Consider the following 20,395-nt stretch of genomic DNA (forward strand, 5'->3'; position numbering starts at 1 on the left):
CGTACATTTTATATTTTTTAGCCGGGCTCTGCTGAAAGCAGAGTCCTGGCTATAGGCACGCAAATCGCCAATGTTACTATAAATAGCACAAGTTAACAAAAAACCTAACAGCGTCAAAGTAAAAGCTTCCGCTATACCAAATAGTTACACAAAGAGCCACGTTTTGTCAAAAGTGTTGGCATTTTGTTTCTTTTATTCTAATTTCGAGAGAATTGTCTATCTTTTTTAGTTTTCTTATTAATAACTTGTTTTAAAAACAAGACTATGCATTTTTGATACATACAATGCGCATGAATTTTTATGAACTACTTTGCTGCGCGTTTAAGAAATGGGGATTGAATATATAACGCTTGTTGCAAAATTCAAGGCAATAACTGTTGAACTTTTTTCTACTAGACAGATATATTTTTGTTTGTAGCTGCTTACAAAATTTGGTCGCTCTCTGACGCTTTGCCGACATTTAAAGCATAATTATGAGAGAGAGAGAGAGAGAGAGAGAGAGAGAGAGAGAGAGAGAGAGAGAGAGAGAGAGAGAGAGAGAGAGATTAATTTTCAGTCTTTACCACACAATATGCATAAAGACACACCAAAAGAGCCCGGCTTTCAGTACTTCAATACTTTGATTTATATAGTTTGAAAAGTTTTCTGCATTACATTGCACCAAAGATATCCCCCTGGTATACATAACACAAATTATTATCCAGTTGTTTGCAACATAATGTACCAATGTAGTTGGCGTTTTTGCTGGTTGTGATAATGACTCACAGATAGAACCCGATTGAATTTACAAGTCTTAAAATTCGATAGTAGTGAACTAATTCAAAAGGCATATCCAGAGTTGTAAAAGTATCTTAGGAGTCTTTTCTAAAGTTTTTATTTATGATGAAAAATAGCTTCAAACATGCTTGATATTTTATTGGCAATACAGACCTGGATAATCAAAGGATTGTACATAACTGAATTGTCTCTGGTAAAACGTGTACCTGTTGTCTCTTACAATCGTGACGTATTTATATCATGAAATATAATAGAACTTCATGTTTTAACATTTCATGATGAGAAAAATACACGGTCAAATGTTATTGCGGAGATTAAATACCTACGTTTATTGCTTTTTGATGTAACAAGGTATTCAGTTGATTACGATAATTATGTATTTTTGAAACAATGAGACATAGAGAAATTGATCAAGTGCATTTGAAAATTACTTTTTTAACATGCATATGTCAATTGAAGCTCGAAAAACATTTTTTCTCTGTCTCAAGAGAGGAATTAGACCTTAATATCCGTGTCAGCATTTTGGATTTAGGAATCACGATCTTCATCAAAGGTTATTCACTCTGTCAACGTGCACCACGAACAATACCGAGAATAGGTGGGGATACCACTGAGATATATCAATCGTGTATCCAGTTGTAAAATTTAATTCATTTTGCTAATCATAATATAGTTTCAATATTTTATTCTCCATCGAAAAAACACATTGTACATTATCATAATAAAGTTTCACAGGACGAAAATCTGTTTTACTGCAAATACAATACTTGTAACAATTCACAAGAAACATACACGTAAGTCACCATATCGACAATAACTTTGAAAATTACAAAAACACGTGCAAAAAGTGATGATCTTTAGAACTGTTCAGTTAGAACTGTTCAGTTAGAATAACAATAGACAACATGCAATACTGATGACAAAGACAATAACACAATTTCGTTTGACCACGTGATCAAATCCAAGTCAATAGGACGTTTGATAATGATTGTGTTCAGACGTCTTCTTGCAATGTCTGACTCTCTTTATCGACATACAGGCCGTCATCATCACCATCGTTCAAAGAGCTGGCGCTGTCGTTTTTTGGTCGGTGGTTTCCATTGTCTGTAGTGGTTATCATTGTGGCCATCTCGAACTTTTCGGCTTTCTTCTTGTCCTCCATTGTTGTGCTTTTCTTTTGGCTTGACTTTGGAAAAACGCTATTTTCATGACACAAGCTTTTGTTGACGTCGTTGGACGATGCACACTGAAACGCTTTAACAAAACTGCGACGAAAATTTTCACTCAAAAAAGCGTACAGTAGTGGGTTTAGCATACTATTGGCAAATTGTAAGACGGTCAAACCGTTAAAAAGATAAATTTCCCACTCTTCTATGTCATTCTTTTTAAAAGTCAGATTTATTTGGAACACCCAGTAAGGTAGCCAGCAAACAACGTACACCGATATGACTGCCAACACCATTCTTGTGACTTTCCTATGAGATCGCTTTCGCTCTTTAGATTTGATCGCCGGGCCTACGTTCTGTAACCGTAAAATTACGGAAATGTAAAGGACCGATATCAGTGAAACTGGAATAAGGAACCCCAGTAGGAACGTGTACCAAGTGAATGCCTTGTCCGCTGGTATTGGTTGACCATCCGGCCAGACGATAGTACAGGTCTGACGACTGCTTGTTGGGTCAGCGTGTGTCGTTGATGAGTAAAGAATTATTGGAAGCATGACGAGGAATGAAACTGACCACATGACGAGGCAGATGAAAAAAGCGATGGTAGTGTTGCGATATCTGGAGGACCTCACAGGGTGGCAGACGGCGAGGTATCTGTCAGCACTCAGCGCTGTCAGCTGAAACACGCTCGCAAAGAAGTTAATTGAGAATAACACAAAGTACATTTTACACATTGCTGCTCCAAAAATCCAGTGTTTTAAAATGGTAGTTACAATGAGAAAAGGTAAACTAGCCAGGAACAGGGCGTCGGAAACAGCCAAGTTCAGTATATACAAATTAGTAACAGTCTTCATTTTGGCGAATCGTAAGACGACGTAGATAACGAGTCCATTTCCGATCAAGCCAACAACAAAAATCAAAGAGTAGGAGGTTACCAAAATGACAGTTTTAGCAGTGATTGACTCGTCTCCGACCGCCGTTTCATTTCTGGTATCGTTGAGGTCACAGTCGTAAAATGCAGCTTGTGTAGTCCCATTAACCACACTTTCGTTTGTTAACGAAGAGAAAGTCTGTAAGGAAGTCGCCATGCTTTTTCGCCTATTATTTTCTTCTAAACGTAGCTAAATAGAATCCTTGTTAGACGCACTTTACGGAGATCATCACCGTAAATTACTTGCTTCCTTTAACTTTTCCATCTGCAAATATAGAGAAACATAATATCAACCAATATTTGATAAATACAAACATAACAATTAAATTGATGACGTACATTCAAAGACCAAGGATTTAATTTGCATTTGTGTTGTTTATACATAATAACATATCATTTTCTGCCCAATTCCATTGGTTAAAAAGCGTCCATATAGATAAGTTCAATGAATTTTAACATTTTCTTAAATATTTAAAGAAATGTAGGATTAATTGAATAGGACAGCTTACTGCATCCTAACATTGAAATCTTTGCAAAATTAATAAAATTGATATCGATGAATATTCAAACATATTATTTAATAATATTTATCTGACATAAAAAGAGATTTGCTTGAGATTCTGACACCCGTCTCGTGTTCTGAAGAAGGAATAAAAGATCCATATAAATCAGAGATTAACAATCAGATAATGAATTCATGTTACTTTGAAAAATGTCTTGAATATTGCAGTATTCAAATTGATTATCAGTAAGGATAAAAGGTTTTTATGCTAAATTCCTTAAGATAAAACGATAAATAACCTGCCAGTAACAAACCTCTTTTGACAGTTTTATGTAAGCCGACAGGATTGTAGTGGAAATAGGCAAAGAAAACTGCATAAATTTGCGTCAATTTTTCAACTTAAAGCTTTAAAAAAGAGGAAAAAGCAATGAATATTTAATGCTGTCAACCATACCGCAAGGAATTAAGGATATTAGCAAAAAGAAATCAAGACTTTGTAACTTTGGTGATGTAATGCAAGGCTCTGCGTGTGTCAAGCAGAAATGATGCACACTATTATAACCTTTTATTTTTACTTCTCTGTACCCTTGATTGAAATCGATTGTAATGTGGAATTTGGAACTTAAATGTCATTTCTTGTTTACGACTCAAGTGACATTTCATATCGAAGATGTAAGCAGATAATGGAAATTATAGTGAAACATTAATAAAACAGGAACAGGGTTGCGTCTCATCGTTAAGCCTCGTTTATTGCTGCAACGTGACAGATAACTGTGTTGCACATGATGCACTTACGCCATTAATTGGCTAAACAAAACCCGCTGCTAAAACAGCAATTGTGCCATGTATTAAAAAGCAACATTGCCGCTAGAGACACTTGAAAGTAAAAGTTGACGAATTAATTTCCGATTGCCTCCAAAAACCGTACTTTTCTGGGCTTCTGTGTCTCTGGTTCTGCATAGCAAATCTTTGTTTTGCCTTGATTAACGATTCAAATAAGCCCGTTCGAAGTGATGCCTATCATTAGAATTTATCATAGTAGAGATTTTTACATTTTTATATTTGTTCAGCAATCAAGGCCCAGCGGGATCAGCTGGGAGTATGAAAAATAACAGTAGCCTTACATCCTGCAGTTGTTTATCCGGAAAATACCATATCACACAAAAATCAACATGAAAAGGGTTATTGGCTTTCATCCTTGAATGTATTGCATCGTGACTTACGACATTTAATAGAGACGTCCTCGTTTTTCTGTTAGAACAAAGTGATATAACGGGACGACTGTTAGAGCCAATAAACACAAAATCAAAAAATCAAAACGACATTGAAGCTCTTTCTTTTCCTTGGACAGAGGCTTGATGAACATGTAAACTATTCTCTCCTCCAGACACTCAATTTTGTACCGACCATAAAAGAAGGCTATAACTTGCTCGTTTGACAGATGCCCTGTTTTCAACTAAAATTTTGTAACTACTGAGAATTTTTGTGCTCATCGTCACGCACATATGTTATGTTCAACCCTATATGTTTGAATTTCTTTTTTTCTTAATTGATTAGTTCTGGTGGGATTCTTAAAAAAATCAAACAAACCCGCACACATCACACGACCATACTTAATTATCTGTTTTAAAATATTAAAACACTTGGGTTTTTTTTTTCTTTATATGAAATTTTCCCTGGACAACAATTTTCAAAATCGATACTTTAATTAGTCCGAGAAACTAATTGAATCTTTATAAAACCAAGTATGGAGGTATTTTTTCTTTATAATAAAATGTATTATTTAAGGTACAGCGTTAAATTCTTAAAAATAAATATTTTGTTATTTAACAAAAGTGTTTGATTTGCTTACCTTAATGGAAACTTTATCCAAAACCCTCACACTAAACATGTAACCACGGCTGAAGGTGGTTCTTGTTTCAGAAACAATGCAGTAACTGCTGTACTGAGGAAAGACCAGAGCCCAGAGATCGATCGCACTATATAGGCAAGAGAGTTGAAATGGATTGAATTCTAACAAGAAAAAGCTTGGGATTTACAATCCACCTTTCTAATCTATATCGCGCCTAACCGACACTATTAATTCACCGGAGTACACGAACATCGCAGATTACAAAAAGGTTCCACACAAATCAAGGAAAATGGCTGTGAAGTTACATTTTTTCTCTTCAGACGATTAAATAGAAATCTGATCATCAACAGGTGAACACGGTTTATATTGATATACTTTTATGGCTGAAAATACATGACCTATATTTTGACTACTCGTGGAATACAATTAAGATTTGGATCTCAAATACTAGTAATGTACATCTGAGTTCGATTACAGATTGGGATGAAATATTACCCCAATCATACAAAATGCAAATCAATGAAAACAAAGGGAAAAGGTTAGATCATTATGTTTGCTGCATTCAAAAAAAGGTAAATTCTTGATCATGTATAATAGTAGACTTTTTTTATCCACTCTAATCGAATTCTTTCGCGAATAAAGAATCCTCGTGACCTGTTTATTCCGTTAGTTTTTACGCTGTTTTTCCCAATTGTTCATTATTTCTTTTAAAAGAAAACAATGGTAAGATTTGGCTTTGTTCCAGATAAAGGTGTTTTGGAGAATTGATTTGTGAGTTTGACAGGAAACGTCTCGCGACAAATAACTTCATTGATAGGTGAATTTATGGTTCGAATTACAATATGATAATAATTTCTTTTCTGTAAGAGTGTTTGATCGGAAAATCGCATGGTACAGCATTAAATCCGGAGTCCGGTAATTTAAACAAATTTCACTACCAGCATGAATTTGACAGTCAGATATGCTTTGTTTAAAATGAAGAAAACAACAACAGGATCTTTTAGTACGCCTCAATGTTTTATAACTCCACAACGGAACTATCAAAATAGGTCTACCAAAGATATGCTTGATTTATAGAATTTCTCTCTCTCGAAATGTATATGTGTGATTGATTAGATAGCTAGTTAGCTGGGCTTCGTCAAGAATCACAATACCTATGCACGGAAAATGGTTATTAAATCCAGTATTCTATTGCAATCATATTAAAGCTTGATATTTGAGATGCCGCAAGTGAGATGACAAACGAGCGTCTCTTGGCTCGCCATCTACCGACATCACCTAATTAGTCCGAGACATATGTAAGATTCAATACGATTGGCTGTACTGAACAATTACTATGGTTTCATAATATTTCTGAACAAAAGATGCTTTTGTAAACAAGTTCTCTTCAGAACTTGTGTACACCGGTACATGTGTACGTGTAAAAGCAACAGGATGAAAAGTAAAAGTAATATTGTATAATTTAAATGACTTTTAACCACTCAATACTAGTGATCTATAGTGGTGGCATTTTGGACAAAAATCACTAACAGAAACATTGGTATCATACATAAATAGTAATAAACCGAAGGAAAAATAAAATAGTTCTCTTATGGCAAATTTTCGAAGGAAATTTAATGGTTGCCGGCGAAAGTAATTTCTTTGATATTGCATTCATGTTTCAATTATGCTAAATAACTTCCTAATTATACAACAAACATTAGGTAGTATTCCAGACCACACATTTTCAATCAGGGCTCGTAAATTTTGTTACAAATTGCAATCAAGTGTCGGTAATTCAATTTGGGATCTAGAGTAGTAAATCAATACTTAGATCTGAATGTCCTATATTCTACCAATTCAAGGACTTTATTTTTTTAATGAAAAACATTGTCGTATATAGAAAATAGACTTTAAAAAAACCCTGAATATTTCCAGAAACCGACAATACAATTGAATATTTACATCCACTTTATATAAAAATCTTTGTACGATTACATTTATCTATATATTATATGATATTAACATCTGTCAGAGTACGACATACATGTATTATATTTCTAAAGTTAATTTTCGAATATATTACTTTCTATTTTGATGGTAAATTATAACTTTGACGTCAGAATCTATAATATGATAATTATTATATTTATATATAATATTTACTGTCGTATATGGAAGAAACGACTTTTCATCACATAATAAACTGATCAATAATAAAATTATGTTCTATTAAGCTTTTATCTATATAGCTATGAATAATTTTAAAATAATGATTCCAGAGTGTCTTTTTTGTGCTAGAATCATTATGACGTCATATATGATTTGCTGAATCTTTTCCCGTATTTTACGACTTTAAAGGAATTATGTGGAAAATAAAACAATATTTTGACATTCTATATCTAATCACAGGAAAAGTAATCCCGGTTCCCATATTCAATTTGATATCATTTTAAAGAGGAGGTCAAGAACTTGTTTAATGTCGTTTTTGAATAGACTGTAGGCAATCTAGATTTATTTCATTAGTAAAAAATGGACAAAACTCCGAGATTTGTTACTTTATCTTTCATATTTTATATAAAATGGTTGTTTAAAATATGAATTTTTTATTGTGTTTACCAAAAATTAAAGCCCCGGTACACCCTATGAAACAAAGATATTGTTATAAAGCATAATTAAATAAAAATATATCTTGAATTTTATAAACCTGTAGGCACTTTTAATTTACTAGATCTGGACCTTAAAGAGAAATTCAAAGCGAGATATTATTCAATAATATCAGCTAATTTTTAACAGAGTGGGGTTTTGTATTTTTCTGTAATACCCACCGAAACCAGAGAGCATTAAAATAAGCCAATGAAATCCCATAACTTAAGGCGTAATCGCCTTATGAGCCAAGTATAAAGAAAATGCTTGCCGTGATTGTGTTAAAATATTTTTATTTTGAAGAATAATCCTTTTACTGTACATATGTGTTTTTATTTGTTATATCCTGGTAAAATTAAGCTGACGTACTGATACATTCTAAATAGTAAGAAACGTCAGAAACGACTTCAAATGAAATAAAAGTTTACTGGAAGCAGATGTTCACCTTAAAACCAATCTATGTATTAAGATCGATTCATTGTTGTTATTACTACTCATCAAAAAGCAGTTGAATTGAGTAAATAAGAAAACTTAATTTGAATCCAGACTTTTTTTCGATACGGTCGTCAGATGCATATAAAACAATTGACAGCAGATAGATGATATCAATCAAAGAAAATCGGTTTCAAACCCCAATCATTCCGAAGCTATTCAAACTAAAAAATGTAAAAGGAGGCTGTAATTAAAATAAAAAGTTATTTTTGCCAAAAGCAGACTAACATCTGATAATTTACCTACTGTAAAGCAGAAACAGGGGCATTTCCTTTCTTTATTCGGCATCTTGTACATGCTCTGTGATGAAACCAAAAAATCTGAATTTAATTGTTTTTTATGTCAAAATAAGTTGAACAGCTTCAATTTCTCTGCAATAAACCAATGATTACTGACCATTATAAGATCAGATAATACATACATTGCTTTCTTTAGCTATAATCAAACCGTTTAATTTGCTGAGACCAGTTTTATCCATAAAATGTGATAAAAATAGGGTTGTCAAAAATCAGATAATGGAAACATTACCGTAGCATGCGTTGTATTGTTCGTTTTTTAAAGTTCCACTTATTTTTTTCAGACAAATAATACATCCGATCTTACGACATGATTAGCAGTAAACATAATTTCAGGTAACTCGGAATACCATCAATGGTAGATGGTCTTTGTTTATTGTTCGAAAAAACGAAGTGACCTCTTTCAACATTCCGTAGGCCTGTGCTCTAGATGAAATAATCAATGTTCATTTGCATATAAATTTTAAAGGCTCAAAAAGCGTACCCATTCTTTATTTTCTTTAAATCGATATGATAAAGGATGTTCAAAACCTTTGCATTTCGAAGTAGCAAACAAGTAAAATTTAACGCTTTTGGTTGTATAAAAATTATGGTACGTTTAAAGCTAACACGTGCAATGCAAATATTAATGACTCGTTGTGTGCCAAACAATATAGAGTTATTCTGTCGTATGAGAGTAGGGAATACACGAAAATAAAAGACGAAAAAATTAATTTCACAACTTTTGAATTCAAACTATTGTCTGCCACAATATTAATCTCGTTTTAATTTGCACATATATCGTAAAAGGAGAGAGTATCAATACCAACTGAGCCTCGATGAGCACTGATCAAATGCAAGTATTTGTACATTGATTTCACTTGTATAATCATCAGATGTTTTGTTAACGTTCTGTAGTAAATCTAATACGAACCCCAGGCTGTATTTCTTTTACAAGAAACGAACAAAGGAGGTCATGCTATGTAAGCTATCGATAAAATTGATTGAAATTTTAATTACAATTTCACTGAAATTCCAATTATTTTAATGATTTATGTATATATTAATAATTATAATCAATTATGAAATCGCATATAACTTCGTAAATTCAGAAAAATCACTACTCAACTATGCAGTAAATACAAAATGATGTTCAACTTTAAGTTGTTCGGTATGCTACAGACGCGTCTTGTAATTTCAGAAGTAAGTTAACTCCATTTTAACTAACTTGAGGGCAAACACACGAATTTCGCAGAATAATTTAGGATAATTAATCTGAAATAAACCTGCATACGAGCAGAGAAGGATTACACCTCAAGCTACAGATAATGTATAATCAAACCTGCTTATGCGAAGTCTTGCGTAGAAAAACTTATTGGACTTCCACCCCGACAGCAACTAGAAAGGACAATGAGATGCCAGCGGCAGCCTCAGCGAAAGAAAGTGATGAAAGTGTGAATTAGTGGAGACATAAGTGGTAAAATTCGTAATTATTTACGGGTTAGAAATAAATGAAGATGCAGATGGGCTTAAATTTAACGGACGCTGTTTAAATCAATTACACACGACCATCAAGCTTTCAAAATGAGCCAAACTGGAATTGAAAATGATTCCTGCTATCATAGAGACCATGTTGAAAAAACCCTAGATAAATTGGACATGTAGGTCTAACTCTATTGATTTACAGATCCTTTGACAAGAAGGAATTAATTAATGAGGAATACGCGTAATGCATTCATGATTACAAGCTATTTACTCGACGCCAAAGAGTAAACTTTTTTGATTTGTGTTTGCACCATACGGTGCAATGACAAAGAAAGACGAATACTCGGGTAATAAGAAAAAATGGTAAATATTCATAAATGCAACACGGCATAATCATGTTAAGTATCTTTGATTTACCAAATGTTGGTTAAACATCCAACTGCTTTTTGTGCAATGCTGGTGATCGGGGTAAGGTCATTCGTCGCAAATTGCGGATCTTTAAAATGATTTGCAAAGGAAGGGTATCGGTGTCGAATCCCCCCCCCCCCCAAACTGAATAAAGACCAAAGCTTCAAATAAGTGTTTTGTAAGGTATAAGCATATAAGCAATACTGGTTGTGCTTAAGAAAGAAGGATTTTATAATGGACATCTTTTTCAAATTCTAAGGTTATCCCAAAACACTTGATATTCCCTATAAGTACAACAATAAACCATTTCAGATATTTATATCCTGTAAGAGTTAGGCATTAGGCATGGTAAATCAGCTTTTTAAAATATATGTTGTCTGAGCATTCTTACCCACAAAAAGTTAAGTATAAAATATATTAAGAAATCATGCAAAATAGCAACCTAATATAGACATTTATACAATAAAAATGTGTTATCAAAGTAAATTGTGAAACAAGTATGTTACGACATAAAAAAGCCGCAGGATCTGTTCCCTTATAAGGATCACGATGTAGAAACGGTACTTTGATGGAAGGAAGTGTGCAAATTTACAATCCGTTGAAGTCACATGACAATTGGAGTGATGAAAATCATAGTTACTTATCTTCGTGGGATGGAGTTCTGTGTCGTTTAGAATCAATAGATTCATTGCAAAAGTCGTTTATTATCTAGATATTTAATATTGTGGGGTGTTGATGAAATATCAGAAAGTGAAAAACCCCAGGTGAATTTATCTTCTTCGGCGAGTGTTTGGTATACCAGCGGGTTCGAACGGTAATAAGGCCCTTCTTAGGTTACCAATTACAACTCCGAGCAGCAGGTTCCCATTAGACCTTATCATTGCCGAGCATATTATGAAATGAAAAGATATTAAAGATTCATGGACAGAGACACTTGTATCCATGGTTGTTTTATTTTTCATATTAATGACGACCACCGTCTGTAAGGTACTGAAATGCACTTCCTTATAGGCTAACAACGCTCATTAATAGTCTGGATGAGTTAATAACAATGGGAATTATACTATTTTATGATACACATTAAAAAATTGCATGCATTTTAGACTGCAGGTTGCTTGTCTCTGGACTATAAATTGCATGCATTTTAGATTGCAGGTTGCTTGTCTCTGGACTATAAAGGTGCATTTTCAATAAAGTAAATTATTCTAGCAGATCTTTCTATAATCTACTGGGATTTACATATTAATGAAACAAATGTGTTTAAATAAATAAAATGGTTGATGGCTTTAAAAAATATCGTAGATAGCGAAAATGTGCACGTTTCATTTATTTCATCATACATTTATGCTTCCGTTTAGCATTTTGCATGTGTATTCAGGAAATCCATTATAATTATCCTTCGTGGAAAGATTTTATACAAGAATATCAGACGGCCATATCAATTGGTGAAATTCTCGGAATTCTAAACTCAAAAAGACATATTGGGTCTTGATTTTCTGAAAACGTATGGAAAGCTAAAAGATAATATAAAGACAAATCAAATTTAATAGGCTATTTTTTGTAGCCGCGCTTTTGAGAGAGAGAGAGAGAGAGAGAGAGAGAGAGAGAGAGAGAGAGAGAGAGAGAGAGAGAGAGGTGTTTTTCAGTGATAAATATGTAAAAGTTTTACTTTACATATTGAACAATAATAAAACAGACGTTTTGCATTCCAAAAACATATGTCAACGAAGCATTAATTAAAAAATGCACCATAACAATTTCAAAACGAAATAAAACATTCAAATTATGTAACTGAATTGTTTATAACTAAATTAAGTTTATTATGCTGTATTAAAAAAGAATTTATAAATATTAAGATATTTTTTCTTCATCTAAGTGAATGTAGATATGACTTAAACAGAATGGAAACCCATCAATATCTTTCTCGCCTAATGTCACACTGATATTCGTGATTTGCTGAGATTTTAAAGTGATTCTAGATCAAGGTGACAGCTATATCTGAAATCTATATTATGCTATGATTATGTTTTACAAAAAAAACCCTTTCCGTTTAAATCTACTAGTAGCTTTAGCGCATCAAGCACAATATCATTCCAAATTGTTGATTTTATCAATCGCCGTTCAATCCTTTAACATATTGCTATCTAAGAATCCAATCATGCACTTTGATTTATAATGTACACGCCGAGAGTAGAAGCAACAGATGCTGTAAGCTTAAGAAAGGATGATCTTTAAATAAAATGCCTCGCCGTTGAACTCGCGGATTTAATACCCCGATAAATCCCCAACTACTTCTATTGAAATCTTAGAAATTAATGTGTCTAAGCACGAAAGCACGAAAGCACGTAGAATGGAAACTGAGTGGAGTTATGTGCAAATATTAATAACAGTTATCATTGGACTTAGCAAAAAATGAATGAAGCAATTCAATAGAGCAGTGTTTTTTTGAAAACTACTTCAATTAGTCTCTGTTATTAAACAAAGAAACACTCAGCAAATTGCATCGCAAAACTATCATTTTACCAAAAGGAAACGAATGTTAAAAATGTATTAATTAATTACCCGAGATATTTTTGTTTAATCTTACATCTACAGAATGCACAAATTCACAAAATGCCCCTTTTACTTGTACAAGAGGCGCATGCATGATCTGTGGATAAGTACAAAGCACTTATCTGGTCATAATTTCTTTTTACTGCAAACTGAAAACACAAAAGCTTATTTATATGAATATTTTGCTTCACTGTGTTCTCTATGTAGTGTTTGTTTGAATCACTAGATCACACAAAGGGTAAACACAAAACTATTTGTTAATTATATATAATAAGAGAGAATTATCGTGTTTACAGACTCCTTTTATATATCTTTTTGAAACATGGATTCGTCCCGAAGTAATTAAATTTGTATCTCTATCCAAAAGATGTTAGTATATAAAGGCTTAGTTTATTGTGAAATGCGATCAACAAATGATGTACAATGTTACGATAGTTATAAGGATTCAAAATGAAATGAAGTTTAGAGCGAAACTAAGCTGACTGCGAAATAACTCAGCAAACCACCTGCTAATAATCCATTACAGGACTGTCAACGGTCAACGAAACTTGATTTACTCAAAACCTCTTATATTTAGCGCGTACAATATTTGATGGAAAATGATTTTAGCGTAGGTTTAAATTGGCGTTTTTCTGAATGTGCCAATTCTTATAATATACGAATGGCAATTAGCGATGTACTCAATTTAGCGGAAGTGGCTTTCCACCAAAAACGCTAAAAAGAGTACACAACAAAATGTGTAACGTTTACAGTATTATATATATTCCGTGTGCTTGAAATTCCACACGTATACATTCTTTAAAAAATAAGAATTATAATGCAAAACAGCTACAAAAAGAACAAAGGTTTTCTATAAAGGAAGTGTGTAACACATCTTCTTACATAAACACTTAAGTTATTTTCCTAGTGCTGTTTACGCCTGTTAATGGTAACTGTTATAAACGTAGAACAGCTAGATTCATCCATCATGTTATCCAATAACAGCCCTTTTCTGGTCCCACTTTTGACTGACATATGTAGCCAGGAAAATTCTCCTGATATATGATTTTATATACAAACCGAGTTTCATATGATATAGTCATCTGTAAAAGTAAGATTGCAATTCGTGATACCTTTTAATATTATTCACCATCTGAAAGGAGTAAGAAAAACTAAACGTTTAGGTTTTAAAGTCTTAGTTATGAAAACTTTACAAACTTACAACCACCTTTCTCCTCCAAATCCTCATAAAAGAAACAAGATAGTACATTATTAGCATCAACTCGGCACTTTCTTGACAAAGTTAATACATGAAGTATAATTAAGAAAATACTGCACCAGATAGTAGGGTTTCTGTTATTTTGAAGATGTTTTTACTCCAGCAATCACAAAGAACATCAGATTGGCAGCAGCTGTAGTCGTATGCGTATATACACTTTTGTCACATATCTATTGAGTGGTTATGGATTATTAACATTGTTGTCTATCAGTTATATAATTGTTTGCTTCCTGGCGTCTATTGCGATATAAAACAAGATACCTTGCCAGAAAATGCGGAAGACGGCAACACGTGATGCATAATTCACATCGAACAAACTACAATTGAGGATGGAGGATGCAAAGTTGAGAAGAATTTTTAATCTTTAAAAGGTTGTCTCCAGGATATTTCAGGTTTCAGATAAGCTGTATAAGTTAATCAATTAAAATATTGTTCCATACACCGATCTATTTGGCTTTGGCTTGAAAGGAGAGACAACAACTCTCACCTGCACAGATTACATGCTGTAGAAATTCAAGTTCAATGAGAGTTTAAGCCACATAATTTCCTATTTTATGTCGTGCTTCATACCTACTACCTGGTTATGGTTATGTTCATTTGTCATCAGTACCTGAATATATAATAACTTCATTAAAAACGCAGGAGGGTTTTCTGGATTGATTACCATGAATATGTGTGATTTTAAAACATGCAGCCTACGTGACTAAACTGAACGGATAAAAACAGTTCAATGAAAATTTGAAATCTTAGTTGGTTGAGCTAAGCCCCTTCCGAATGCTTTCAAACATTACTAAACTATTAAAATTATTATTATTCATCCAATTTGGAAAGTTGCATTTATATATATATATATATATATATATATATATATATATATATATATATATATATATATATATATATATATATGAAAAAAAATTACAACACCGAAATAAACTCAACGGTGTTGTAATTTTTTTTCATATAATACTACGTGTGTGGATTTATACTATTTATTTTTGGATTATATATATATATATATATATATATATATATATATATATATATATATATATATATATATATATATATATATATACACACTAAGGCATCTAGCAAAATTGCCTGTATCGCAGTTAAGCAGAGAAATTAAAAAAAGATACTATCTTTTTTTACTAAAGATATAAAAGATAGAATCTTTTTATAAAACATTCAGATAAGAATAAGGTATACCTTTCTTATGCTGGTCAATTAATCATAAGCGTCTGCGAAATGTTGTAAACATACATGGTAATAGATGATATGAACAAGACCTGAGATACATTTGGTACTTATTCTTAGATTACCTCAAATAACTTGATGGTATAGAAAATGGAGAGTACAGTAGAAAAGTGATGTAACCAAGATTTGACAAGCCAAGTTTTAGCAGCACATTTAATGATAACTATTCAATATATTCATAGTCTATATGTATATATGTAAATATATGTATATATATCTATAGAATGGTATCGTATCACAGAGAATATTTGTAAGAGAGTTGATACTTTCAAAAGTGTTCTCGCAAATACAACGATGACTACAGACTTCCATTTCCCGCCACATCTTCAAAAAATTTATGACAAGCAAGTGTAGAACACAGGTCACAGCAAATTAGTTGATGAGAACACACTCAAATACTAGTTTATCAAGTGAATGGAAATTGATTGTGCATCAAACACCCACACCTTAGTTGCTATTAGGAGTGACATTTTATCCTTGAAACAGTTTAAAATACTTAAGGGTCTTTGTAGGTGTTTGCTTTGAGGCGGCTTGCTTGTACAAGAACCATCTGCTGAAATGGGAAACGCGTAGTGGAAGAGGCGAAAAGCATTCATTAGAGGGAACGGAAATTGTTTTCGTAATTATAGAATGCTCTAATTAAAACACTATTTTCTGCCCTATAGACTTAGAAAACCAAACTTGTTTGCTAGGATAATTGATTTCTTTGATCACGGTAAGGAAGCTGAGGGAAGTTTACAATTCTTTGACAATTTTAGGAGGAAAAAAAGATTCAAAGTCCATATCATTGATAATGATGCAATTCAAGGTGCATTTTCTTACATTGAATGTGTTTTTTGAGTAACCTGAGTTTTGCAAATGCGAAATCAAATAATTTATTTTCAGATTGCAGCAGATCTAGAACACACATCTTGCATTGAAAAAGTTAAAAGAGAAAGACTAGTGAAGGAGTCTGTCTTCCGTCATTAACTGTCCATTTCTTTCAAATCGATAAGGACGTGACATATGAAATGATCAAACTCCGACCATCATTACTTAAAATGTTTAAAATCATGCCACTTTGCAATTTTTCGATATTTCTTGTGTTTCATAATTTGATAAAAACGTTAAAAGCATTGGCATCATGTCGTTTAATGAAATGCATCAGAATCATGTATTAGTGGGAGACGAGAACCTCCAAAATGTTGTATTTTACACCGCAAAAACCGCCACTATGAATACAACTAAAAGCAAACGGAATGGATAATAAGTGTAATGGCCCAAAGGACTTGATGTGGATAGGATTCCAGAAGTCATATCAGTACTAGTATGAAAAGTGTAAAACTGCAAATGTCTCTGTATTAGCTCATCAAAATGAGTGTCCTTTTCTCTTTTGTAAACTAAAACTAATTGACTCAATTGAAAACGATACTCGCATTCCGAAAGGATATCGATTGACCTCTTTTGAATTTTACTGCATTCAGAACACTCACACTAGCTAGTGAAAATCAAAAGATAGAAATACCATTCCAACGAAGATTGCCAATTGATTCTTTACTGATTCACTGCTTACATAGTGTATAATGAAGACTACTTGAGAAAACCTGATTAAGTAGAGTGTTGAAAAAAGAAACTGATTTGGAATACAGCTTCAAATTCTAAAGTACCCGTAAAGCAAAACAATTATCATACCATGTTAAGATTCTTTCGGTTCTTTACTCTTCTTGTGCAATGTAAAGTTCAAATACACAATGTCTAGTTATCCGCACCCTATCTAGCTGTACGATTCAAATGAAACAGATGTATATATTGATATCATAATTCTATTATTTTAGCAACGTTCTGCAAGTTCTGCAGAGACAAATCAATAGAAATGTCATATATCTTGGGAGAACCAATAACCAGTATCATATAAATTTAATCTTTCAGTTCACTGTGTCTATTGAATAAGCATTGACAACTACATTGTAAAAAGGATATACATGTAGCTATGTTAAAATCTGAAAGTTATAATGCAACTATATGCAATATTGTCTATACTGAATTAAAGTATAGCTCTAAACGTGTGTATTCTTTAATCTAAACGTTGGGAAAAGGAATTAAAGTTAATTTTGTTTTGTCCTTGGTCAGGTATTTGATATAAGAATAATACAATGATGACATCCATCAATGTTTGTGTAGTTTCGAAGGATCGCAACTTGTTTCACTCATCAAAGATTATTTTCTCGGAAAATCTTGTTATGCTTGCCACTTTACATGTCTTTCGAGGGTTTAAGAGATTGTTCTGGAATTTGATACAAAAATACGATCAATACTACAAACGGAAGCCTACAAAATGACAGATATGGTTATCAGCGAATTTGGAAAATGTAATTTACCATCGCTTTTTTTAATGAAGATAAAATATGAAGTTTCGGAATATCAATTAAATAAGGCAGCTGACCCAATTATGACACGCAAAGTTTATACCATTCCCACCTCATTATGAAAGGGAATTGTTATTTTGATACATAACGCGTTCTTGAATATCACAAACGACACTATGGTAAAGTTTATAGATTCAAAACAAAGTTTTGAAATTATTTTCATTACCATAACACCTTCTCTGTTTTTTCCCATGCTATTGACAAAAAAAAATGAAACGTTAAACCTATCAACAATTTGAAAAAAAAACACGATTTATGAAATTATTCATGCTATCAGTTTCTACTGAAATCAACATAAGATTTCCATTTGTAAAATTGCGCATTATATAATAAACAACCAACATTTTCAGGTACCAAAAAATAAATTACCAATTAAACCAAACGGTAGCTCCATTTCAATAATTTATTATCAACACTTTAAGCAATATACACTTCAGAAATAATTATAACGACTTAAGCCATGCATTAGAGTGTCAGAGTGTTTTATATAATAACTTACCCTAGTGACCCATTAGATGAAAGATCCAACGCAAGTAGCGACGTTGTCGTAGGTTATCAGCCGAGCGCTTTAACAAGCCAGCCACAAGACAGAAACTAATATCTGACCGTAGTGATGAAACCGTGTTGGCAAGTGACGTACGAGCCGATATGCTCACGCTCCGGTTGATAAACATCTTGTCAAAATCTCAACTCATGGCAAATCAGCATGCATAATTCCCGATCCGGGGAAAGAAGATGCTGCAAGTTGATTCGATTTTACATCGGTCTATTATCGTCTTCTAATTTCTCCTCGGATTTATTAGAATGTAAGCCCGGCGCGGGTCATTGTATTTGGTACATTGTAAAATACTTAGTCAAAAATGTCGATTGAAAGAATTCACAACTAAATAACTAAAGTTAGCATTGTTAAATCTTATAAGATATAGGTGAATTTCTATAATGCATTTGTTTATTAATTTTGGTAATTAATATGGTAATTCATTTAAACAACATGTTTATCAATTATGGTACTTAAAATTTAAACAACGTTATTATAGTGGAAATATAATATTGTAGGGAAACCATTAGTCTTAAAAATTTTGGCATGAATGGGTGCCGCTAATCACACTAAATACCATTTGCAATCAACAACTGTTAGGCATACCAGAATGTATACATTTACCAGATTTTTGTATTATGCATATACATGTACTACTGTAAGATACACATATTTCGTGACAAAAACCCCATCATCGTGTACTAAAAAACCGAAATCAGTAACCAACTTGTTAACCGACTTGTTAAGGATATATCATACAGATACAAGCATTAAATAACAGGTATTATTAAATAGGGAAACAGTGGAACTCATTTGAACTTTGATATTAATAGGCAAATTCCACCTGATCGTTTTAATGACTTATTCTATTTTAAAGAGCAATAGTGATGTATTGACACAGAACATGCATGTGACTAATAAATCAAGACTGCAAGTTATAAATCGTATTAAAGTATTTCAACAGACATGTCCATCTGTATATAATTGATGACATACATGCAAGTAGTATTACAAATAAACATTTCCCCTGTATATGGTGTAATTTGAGATAATATATATAAATTATATATGTAACTCTTATATAATATAAAAAAAACTAATTTGGAGAAGATTTTTTTTCTCAGCAATGTCAACGTTATAAAAAACGTGATTAGTTGATAGTAATACTGTCGTCATAAAACTTACAGGAGAGTGTGCAAGCTGTACAATAGGCGTCGTGCTTGAACCTAATCGTTTTATGCAAGTAAAAAGTGCCTTTACGAGCAGATAAAAAAAAACCCAAACCCGTTTTAAACGAACATCCTTTTTATATACATATCATAGAATATTGTCATGTTGGTATACAGTACATGCATTATACTGATGACTTTTAATTGCCACAGTAAACTAATCATGAACCCACTTAGTATATACTGACAATGAAATATTTTGATCCTGTGCATAATCATTCACAGTGAATGATAGATGAAAAGAATATATTATATAAACTAACAATTCAAACTTGTGTTACTCTGGTTTATAAAGTGCTTTTCTGTCAGTTCAAAATAAAGTTTCTATACTGTAATCGCAGTGAAAACACAAGTGAATGAAAAAACATTCGTTCGACCCCAAAAAGAGTCATCTTGACTGCAAATAGTCATCCAACGTGCGTATTCATATGCGTATAAAAAAGCAGAAACGAAATCTTTTCAGACATTAGTCAAAAATCAACCTTGGACCCCAGTCACCGTTGTAACCATTAACGCCTGACATAAGTTGATAATAATGACTATTTGCGTGTAAAATGTATTTAGTAGTACTAACAATATATATATATATATATATATATATATATATATATATATATATATATATATATATATATATAT

General features: G+C 32.5%; 1 protein-coding gene across 6 annotated transcripts; it reads right to left on the reverse strand.

The window, feature by feature from the left end:
• Positions 1-1,445: 1,445 nt before the first annotated feature.
• Positions 1,446-18,801, reverse strand: LOC105329814 (somatostatin receptor type 2). 6 transcript variants are annotated; one of them, XM_011431259.4, is made up of 3 exons: positions 18,489-18,717; positions 5,229-5,355; positions 1,446-3,139 (listed from the first exon to the last, which is right to left on the reverse strand). In XM_011431259.4, exon 3 carries the CDS (start codon positions 3,029-3,031, stop codon positions 1,772-1,774), a length of 1,260 nt encoding a protein of 419 aa, XP_011429561.3. In that variant the 5' UTR covers positions 3,032-3,139; positions 5,229-5,355; positions 18,489-18,717; the 3' UTR covers positions 1,446-1,771. The 6 variants fall into 6 exon arrangements, 5 of the variants coding, with proteins under 5 accessions (XP_011429561.3, XP_011429560.3, XP_011429562.3 ...); XM_011431258.4 differs by lacking the exon at positions 5,229-5,355; XM_011431260.4 differs by lacking the exons at positions 5,229-5,355; positions 18,489-18,717 and adding an exon at positions 14,384-14,404.
• Positions 18,802-20,395: the final 1,594 nt, after the last annotated feature.

The sequence above is a fragment of the Magallana gigas genome, chromosome 7, assembly GCF_963853765.1.
Source record: "Magallana gigas chromosome 7, xbMagGiga1.1, whole genome shotgun sequence".
NCBI lineage: Eukaryota > Metazoa > Mollusca > Bivalvia > Ostreida > Ostreidae > Magallana > Magallana gigas.

What these genes read in the sequence shown, in the direction of transcription:
- LOC105329814 (XM_011431258.4), bottom strand. Translation starts at nt 3,031, where the DNA reads ATGGCGACTTCCTTACAGACTTTCTCTTCGTTAACAAACGAAAGTGTG.